The sequence below is a fragment of the Amphimedon queenslandica genome, unplaced genomic scaffold (genome assembly GCF_000090795.2).
Source record: "Amphimedon queenslandica unplaced genomic scaffold, v1.1 AMPQUscaffold_13261, whole genome shotgun sequence".
Classification (NCBI taxonomy): Eukaryota; Metazoa; Porifera; class Demospongiae; order Haplosclerida; family Niphatidae; genus Amphimedon; species Amphimedon queenslandica.
The window spans coordinates 58,956-68,539 of NW_003546503.1; the positions used below are offsets into that span (position 1 = coordinate 58,956).

General features: G+C 36.7%; 1 protein-coding gene across 1 annotated transcript; it reads right to left on the bottom strand.

The window, feature by feature from the left end:
- Positions 1–2,489: 2,489 nt before the first annotated feature.
- Positions 2,490–7,377, bottom strand: LOC100632758 (tolloid-like protein 2). Its single transcript, XM_011407207.2, has 13 exons — positions 7,238–7,377; positions 6,910–7,152; positions 4,795–4,931; positions 4,696–4,740; positions 4,390–4,644; positions 4,303–4,338; positions 4,086–4,256; positions 3,914–4,034; positions 3,685–3,866; positions 3,421–3,636; positions 3,065–3,376; positions 2,682–3,014; positions 2,490–2,632 (listed from the first exon to the last, which is right to left on the bottom strand). Exons 3-12 carry the CDS (start codon positions 4,847–4,849, stop codon positions 2,692–2,694), a joined length of 1,716 nt encoding a protein of 571 aa, XP_011405509.2. The 5' UTR covers positions 4,850–4,931; positions 6,910–7,152; positions 7,238–7,377; the 3' UTR covers positions 2,490–2,632; positions 2,682–2,691.
- Between the last annotated feature and the right edge of the window lie 2,207 nt (positions 7,378–9,584).

Sequence of the window (9,584 nt, forward strand, 5' to 3'; positions counted from 1 at the left end):
AGTTGTACATCATATACTTGTACTTTTAGTATATGAGTACCACTGGTTGAAGGGTTACACTGTATCCTATACACTCCAGGATCAGTGCCGGTAGTAACTGTAGTGTGAATGGGTTGATCACCTTTACCAACTAGTACTAGACTACACTTGAGAGAAGAGAGGGGAACAGACAAAAGAGATGAATCTGATTCTGATGCCTCTATTGATAGTGAAAATGAAAATGTTTCCAGTTTCGGAAAGCGTTGAAAGGAGCCAACTTTCTTCACTCTGCACTGCTGTAGTGAAGTAGATGAGTAGGTCACAATATCTCCAATGTGGTGGAGTGATTTGATATCTTTGCTCAATACAAAGTCAGCTTTTTCCTTTGGATGTAACTCCTCCACATTGATCCCTGCAGTAACTTCACTCATATGCTCTATCATCTGTTTCTTAGAGCCCAGTACTTGTTGAGGACTGCCTGTCTTCAGCTTCTGTTGTACATCATCCTCAACTTCCTCCAGAAGACTCAAACACTTTTCTGCTGCTTTGATCTGCTCTGACAGCACCTTTATTTTAGCATCAGTGACCCTCTTTGCCTGCTCAGTCAGTTTCTTCTCTGACTGACGAAGAACATTCATAATTTCCTCTACCATTTTATATATTTCTTCTAAGACTCCTTGTCCTCTCTCTTTGATGTCACCCTCTCTCTTTGTTATAGAAGATATAACTTTCTTGAGTGCTTCCTTCCTTTCCTCAACTGGTGATAGACATTCTTCTAACTCTTGACAGTGTTTAGCATAACTGTCATTGATCAACTCACATTCATGATGCTTGTGATTACGAACTGAGCAGTGAGAACAGATTACTGCATCACATGTTGCACAGAAGAGCTCCAATGCCTTTCATGGTCAGTACATATGGGGGTGTCCTCTTGAGAATTCGGGGTTTTTTTGATTAAACTGTGCATATCTTTAAAGTTGTTGAGAGTGAATGCTGCAGGAAAGGCTCCTGCTCCTACTTCCGGTAACTCTGTACGGCGACGACAAGTGGGACAAGAGAGGTAATAGGTCTCATTATTCTTATCCAGAGGTAATCCCTCCAGACAGTGCTGACAGAATGAGTGATGGCAGGGTAGGATCTTTGGGTTGGTATAGCAGTCAAGACACACAGGACAGGTGAGCTGTGTCTCAGCAAATTTAAGGACACCAGACGGAGATGGTTTGGCTGCCATTTCAAGAAAGTGTAGATCTATGCAAATAAAAGATGAAGAGAGAGAGTTAAATGTAAAAGATGATAAATGACTCAATATCAAACAAAGAAAAGGAAGGAAGAGCTACCAAGCTGTGAGTGATCTATAGGCTAGCTAGAAAGAGAGAACTGCAACACTTACTATAATGTAATTAAAGGAAGTTATGATAGCTAATATTTTATGAGTAGCAACTAGAGTAAGGGTACACATAATCCCACACATACACAACCACATAATATACTCAATAGTCTAACTAGTAAAACACAATCTTTAAAAAAAGATGATACAGTGTAACCTTATGGTAACACCTACACCTATATAATGTCCCAATTGGTAAAAAATTACCTTTGAGATATAAAGAAAACCTCAGGACACCAGTATTAAGGACAGGTAGTGTACAGGGAGACTGTACACTGTACATGCATTAAGAGGCTAATACAGTACACTGCAAGATCAGACTACATTAAACACCTGTGCAGGAATCCATGTACATGCACTACACAAACAGGAATCAAATTTCACTACACTATTACTTTACTTACACCCAACACTATAATTTGTGAGTGTTAGAATTTTCTTGAGCAACTCCCTCACATGATAAACCCTACACTGCAGGTATAATTGTCCATTGACATAACTTTAAACTTAATTGAAGGCATGCACATTGCAACATTTACCATAATACTCTTCCAGTCATTTAATTCCCATACTAGCATTGATAGCAATACTCATGCTGCAAAGGCCATTTCATACCTGCAGTGTAGGGTTGACATGTTGGTGTTTCAATGGTGATACAACCCTACAGGGGCTTGTTTGAATTCATTCTATAGTTTTAAATCAGCAACCCTACAGGGGCTTGTTTGAATTCATTTTATAAGTTCAAATCCAACAGCTCAACCTACACTAAATAATTAAAAAAATTTTTTTGTTCTAGTTATTACATTGACCTGCACTATGTTTCATGCATGTTTAATTTTTTTGTCTTTCTATATTCCTTGATGTATCTATATTCCTTGATGTAAGTGTTAAAAGTATCATTGAATCATCAAACAGCAAGTCTCAACTGAGAGCATGTAATACTGCATGTGTAGCAATAAAAGTATGTATTACTGTGCCATTGTATAGTAGAAAGTTGAGATTGCACACACTGAAATTTACTTGGACTATTACTTAATTTGGCTTTAATTTCAAGTTTTGACTCAACGACATGTAGATCTACTTCTGTCACTCTCATTCACTTTCTATTCTAATTTTAATGATATTTACTGCATGACATAATAACTGATCACTAAAAATATCAAAATCAACTACGTAACGAACTAAAGCCTATTGCTAGAACAGTTTAATAATTATGAAGTCTAATTAGCTTGTTCTTGATAATAAATCCACTTGTTGTTTATTATTCTATTAAAGAAAGGAGATATTAGATGGCAATGATTTTATTAAAACTTACAGTGCCCAATTCAATTAACGCAGCGAACACTAACATCTTCACTGTGTCGACAGTTGTGTTCACCAATAGGAGTACTGGGGCAATGAGTGATCTGTGCCTCTCCACCAGTACACTGCACATTATCCATCAATATTGGAAGAGTACCACGTCCATAGCGAGCACGAGGATAGACACAACTAGCTCTCCTGTATCCCAGTTGACGGCAGACAACATGTGCATCATTTATATCAAATAAATCATCACAGACAGTTCCCCAACGACCTTCAGCATACACTTCCAAGCGACCATAGGCAACCCTACTGTTAACTCTACCACGAACAAGACGAACATTTTCTATAAACATAAAGGGCTAACAATGATATTATTTTAATTGATAGACTTACTCTGGCATCTTACACTAGCATCTTTATGATGGCCACAGTTATGAGTACCAATAGTCCTCATAGGACATGCAAAAGGACTGTACTCATTACCAGCACAACGTAGGTCATCCATTACTATTGGACCTGTTCCCCGCCCAAATCGAGCTCTACCGTATGTTGCAGCAACATCAGGGAAACCCATGTACTTGCAAATGACACGACTATCATTTCTATCAAATGAATCATCACAGACAGTTCCCCACTGTTCATTCCAGTACACTTCAACTCTTCCTTCATATGATCCTCTTCCTCCAACTAATCGAAGTGCTCTTTCTAAAAATGATAACACTTACATTTAGCATTTTTATACTAATTACCTGGACAGTATCGAATATTGATATGTTGTATATCATACATTGATACCCTGTTTCTCTGGCCAATGGTGACGCTTGCATCAGGTATTGGTACAATTGTAGGTCGACCATTTCTACTGAAGGCATATCTACCATAATGCATCAATGAAAGATAATCATATGGTAGAGATTGACTGTCAGAAGTAGTTTGTCTGCGAAAATTCCCTTCGCGTCCACTTCCTATATTAGTAATAGTTTATTGGATGATATTTAAACCAGTGCATGTACTTATATTTCCAGTTAGTATTCTGACATATCTGTCTCTGTCAGCTCGTGATTGTTCATGGAACCGTCCAAGTGCATGCATTATCTCATGAGCAGGGACTGCAAGATTGCAACCACTAGCTAGTGAGACTAGCTGAGGCCTAGCATATCTTCCTGGAGGTTGTTTACCAAGATAAGACCAACAACTGGAATCATAATTGAAAAGTTTGACACTAGTTTAAACAGAGCTTACCCTCCTTGACTGACAAATCGGATGTAATCACGATTATAGCTTCGCTTTGTAGTAAATCTTAAACAAGTGTGTTCATGAAACATTCGAATTGAAGCATGTAAAGCATTTACTTCCCTTGTAGCTACATATAATCAAGTTTCATAATGTGCATTTTTATACAAATGTTACCAACCAACTCGATTAATTGTGTATGGGATATTCCTTGACCATTTGCCATGGTTAAAAAGCCATGCTTCTGAATTGACTAATTCATCCCACCCACCACGCTTGAATATTGCAGCCTGCTCTGGAGTTATTTTGATGTCTCCCTCTATAACATCTTTGCCACTGCCATACTCCCCACCTAAAATAATGGCATATTAGGTTGCTTATAGAGATAATGAACATACTTAAATTATATGACACCTGTGTAACTTCCTTTGTCACTGCAAAATATTATTATATATGCACTACATTTACAGACTGTTTTGACTCACATTCTGCTATCTCAGCTTTAAAGTTATCCTTTTCACCATCTTCATCTTTGTTACTGTCTGCTTTGTTGTCTGTGTTCTTGTCATGATTATCATCTTCTAGATCTAATTCATCCTTCTTGTCCTCATCCAGGTCATCCTTTTTTTCTTCAGTATATTCTTCACCAAGGTCTAAATTACTTTCTTCTTTGTCTTCTGGCTTCCCAAGGTCTAAATTACTTTCTTCCTTGTCTTCTGGCTTGACTGCTAATGAATGATCTACGATATAAAAAGACTAATTCATTTTTATAGGACCTCTTCATAACTTACCATCATTTTTATCTGGCCCAGGACCACTCCAGTTGCGTTTAGAAGCTTAAAACATAAAGAACATGAATATATCTAAGTTGCAATGCATTAAAACTTTACTTGGACTGCAGTTAACAGTTGCAAGCAAAAGGACAAGCAGAGCTAGCCGAGTCATGATTCAGTGCACAGTGCAAGTAGTGATGAAGCATAGACTAGGTCTACTGCTTTTTATAGTAACTGGTGCAATGACATCCTGCCTAGAGTAGTTAGAATAGTTAATTTGCAGTTACCCTTATAAGGCTATAGTTTCCATGACTACAACAGCCTTACAACATTGTTGCAACAATCCTGGAGTTAGAGCCCAGGTCTAGACTCTATCTCTACAACAGTTGTATGCTAACCACAGAATCCATACAACAGCCACAACTATATGGAAACCAGGCCATAGTTAGCTACAACTACTTGTGGCATGACTAATGCCTTAGTCATTGTTTATATCACTAGTTTTTAAAGAATTATTTCCTTGTAATCTAGATCTACTGGAATTCATTATTCAAAAAGCAGATCTAATTACAAGTATTAGCATCCTTCTTTGAGTATAGTGTCTACCCAACAATCATAGTTTTTGTTATTGACGTAATGACTGCAAATATGCTAATTCACCATTAATGTTACCTTTGTATAATCTTTAAGCTGAAATAAAAAAAGAAAATTAATGCTTTCTGAAACGTTGGAGCTAATCTTTTATTGGTAATCTGTTCTTGGGATTGATCAGAAAATGGCCCTTGTTTTAAAGTAAAAGGCTGACCTAACATTTTGTTACTAGGGCTCCATCCTTTGCTGCACCCTGATATGTACAAACATGCAAACAAACAGGACTACTTTATCAGTAAGGCTTCACCCACTTACATTGTCCCCCCCTCTATCTTCCCTCTCCAAATAAGCTATTTTTGCATTAGCTACAGAAGCCAGAGGAGTGGATCTTTGATGTGTTTATGCCTATTAGCTCAACAAATGCATCTCTGCAATACATGTTATTATATTGTTAATGTATGCAGTACTTGAATGTGGTGCTATAGTATAGTACATAAAAGGCTTTGTAACCATAATATGCTGGTTGTGGTAATGGCCACTAATTATTGCTAATTGTCGTATCTCTATTATTATACTCAATATTCACCATTAGCAATTTAGCATAGTACTTTCAATGGGCTCCTCCAGTCTACAGCTGTAGTATGTAGCATTATTATCAATCTATTTGATTGTTAATAAACAGATTTTTTTGTTTCACATAGGCTTGGTATTGAATATATACATAGTATATATTTGAGATTTTGGTGTACATGCACCTTAATAAAGTATTTTTTATCATGATTCTTATTATTGTAATGCACCAAGCAATTGTAATTGTATACATTTAGTTGTAACTGTAAGATGAGAGTCTTCATGCTAGTGATTCTTTCAAGGTAATAGTATTACAGAAACCAGTCATTGTCTGGACTCGCTGGTTCCAGTGACAATATATTGTATGTACTTCAGTAATTGCAGTCATTAAAGTGTTACCACTCCTTAGCATTCCAAGAGTCGGTGGTAATGGACACTAATTATTCATAATTCCATTTTTACTAATTGTTTATTTTATTTTCAGTGGTTTCCTTCACCAGTAGTTATTGAGATAAAAGCAATATTATTTATTTAGCAACAAAGAATTAAAATTTGTTTGCATAGAGTGATGGTTGCAATACACAGAAACCAGTATGCATATATATGCCCACTAATTGATTATGTTTACTAAAAAAATCACTAAAAATATTAATATCTCTCCTAATGTTGCTTGTATTTGAAAGCAATAGTGAACAAACACTATAAGAACATGATTTAGTTAAAAAACCACACCATAAACTAGAAATTGTTAATTCTTCACAAGTGCATGATACTCAATAGTCTAACTAGTAAAATACAATCTTTAAAAAAGGTGATACAGTGTAACCTTACGGTAACACATACACCTATATAATGTCCCAATTAGTAAAAAATCACCTTTGAGATATAAAGGAAACCTCAGGACACCAGTATTAAGGACAGGCAGTGTGCAGGGAGACTGTACACTGTACATGCATTAAGAGGCTAATACAGTACACTGCAAGATCAGACTACATTAAACACCTGTGCAGGAATCCATGTACATGTATACTGCACAAACATGAATCAAATTTCACTACACTATTACTTTACTTCAAACTCCTCTCCAGTGGGAGGGTGCTTAACATGCAACGGACACTCGGAACCAGACAAAGGCTTAGCCCTGGGACCCACTGGACACTGAGGCAGGTCTGATTTAGCAATGGGGGTTACACGCTGGAAATCATCGTGACAAGGATTGCAGAAATGTGTCGTACCAAAACAGAAATAGACAGCAACAGAGCAACAATAACGACACTTGTAATCCAGGAAATCAGTACCATGCTTTGGACAGACCTATAGGATGTATCAGTATAACCCAGTAAACTTAATAATAAACTCAGTAAAACTTTGTGTAACTTAGTATAAGTCAGTATATTACCTGTAGTTGTCCTCCAGTATTAGAGCAGGATGGACAGACAAGCTCAGTGGGATCATAATCATCAGAACCAACTGCTTCAGCACAATGAGCCTCACCACCATAATAGGCCTAGAAAGAGAGAGAGAGAGAGAGAGAGAGAGGAGTAGGGCAGAAATTAGAATGCATGTATGTGTAGTGTACATATACTATTGTGAAGGAGGTGTAGCTGCTGGTTTTGGGTTTTTAAGTTCCTCCTCCCACTCTCCTTTGATTTTTAGAGTCTCTTTATGGACCGAGTCCATTATATGCTGGCAGACTGCTTTTTGTAGAGTTGATAGTTTGCTTTTGTTGAATAATATGTTGGCCATTGATGAGGTTTCCTCGTCTCCTCCCATACCTCCTCCTCCTCCTTCTGACTGGTCTCCAGTGTCAGTCTCTTCTCTTTGTTCTGTGGTTTTATGTCGAGTGTCTAATAGACCACCAAACACCTAATGGAGGGAGGGAGAGAGGAAGGGAAGGAGGAAGGAAGAGAACAAGGGAGTGCATGAGAGAGAGAAGGAGAAAAGGATGCAAAAGTTATCCAGTTATACATGTACATTTATAAATGTATACATAGGTACATGCATTATCTATGCATTAAATTTCAATCCTAGAGGTTTACATCATGTAAATTGTACATGATGTTTTGTTCAAGCAACAATGGGCACTCTTTGTAATTCTCCTTGAGAACCAGGCAACAGTCGAACATCAGAACAAGAATGGCTACACCCCTTTAATGGAGGCTGCTTCATGTGGTCATGTTGGTGATCGCCTACTTAATTAATTAATCTCACTAACACACATGTATGTATTTATTAATTGGTAGGTGTGGCTAAGCTGTTATTAGCTAGAGTATGGTGCCAATATCAATATCAATCTTTTTTTGGTTCTTTTCCAAAAAGCTACCAGCTAAATGAACCAAAATGAAAATATAGACCCAACAAAATAGACTACATCACCCAAAATTTAATCATGTCATTAGTTTTTTTCAGTCACTTTTTCATCCTTCCCCTCTCCAAATTTTTTACACAAAATTAACTGAAGAATTACTAGGTTGCCATTTTAAAATAGTCCTTGTAAATGGTCAGAGTGTGTTCACACTACCTCCCCAGCTGTACAAAACTATACCTAATTAGATTAGTTTGGTTATAAAAGAACCATTATGGTAGCAGTTCACACTGCACAACCTAACTACACCAACTTCACTTTAAAACTTAACTACACCATTTCAGAGCACTGGCCTATTTTGGTGCACCACTTTTTTAGTCTAGTTTGGTTTGGTTACAGTGCAGTTCAGTTATGTTCACACTTGTTATAAAACTACACTATACTTCCCCAAAACTCAGTTCCAGTACAGTTCTGAAGGGTAGTGAGAACAGGGTATTTTACACTAAAATTTCCACTTAGAGGATCCGATACTTGTACAATTAAAATCTTACTTTCAAAATGCAAGTGTCAAAGTGTACATGTACATAAAAGGACTAATTCATTAGCTAAATATACATGAAGCTGTAGAATTGGATGGACTGTTGTCCAGTTGAGGTGTCAGTCTAATTATAGTGACTAGTTCGCTTTCTTGTGAGACAAGACTACTATAATCAAGTACCTCAATACAAGGATACAGTGTACTGTATACTGTAAACAACTTATATCTATAAAGGCTATCATGTACCATGAAACTTGTTTCATGAAACATCGTTTATACACAGGATCCTGTTATACAGTAGTCAATGGAACTTGAAACATGCTTCATGGCATGAAGCTGTAGAATTGAATGGACTATTATCCAGTTAAAGTGTCAGTCTAAGTATAGTGACAAGTTGGCTCTCTTGTGAGACACTGCATGAAGACTACTATAATCAAGTACTTCAATACAACACTGTATACTGTAAACCACTTATATCTAATGAACACTGGTGAGGTAACAGGTAATGTTCATTCAATGAAATGCATTTATCAACCTAATAATACTCATTTGAATGAATTAGTCAAATGGCACAATAAAAGAAAAATCATTGTTTTCTAACTTTCATTTAATAGTTAAAAACAATTAAACTGCCAGTACACATTAAATCAATATACTTTGATCACAAGTTCATTTAGAGTGGCAGGGTGTTACAAGAAGCTTCTTTGATTACCTTTCAAATTAATATTGTACTAATCAATGTTTGTTGTATGTTGTATTAATCAACGTATCAGACTTCATTTCAGTGTATTAATAGATGCATGGAATTAAAAGTAGTGAACAATCCTCACATTACATGTTACACCTCACCATGCAGTGTTCAGTAGATACATGTACATGTTGTTGTATACAGTACAGTACATC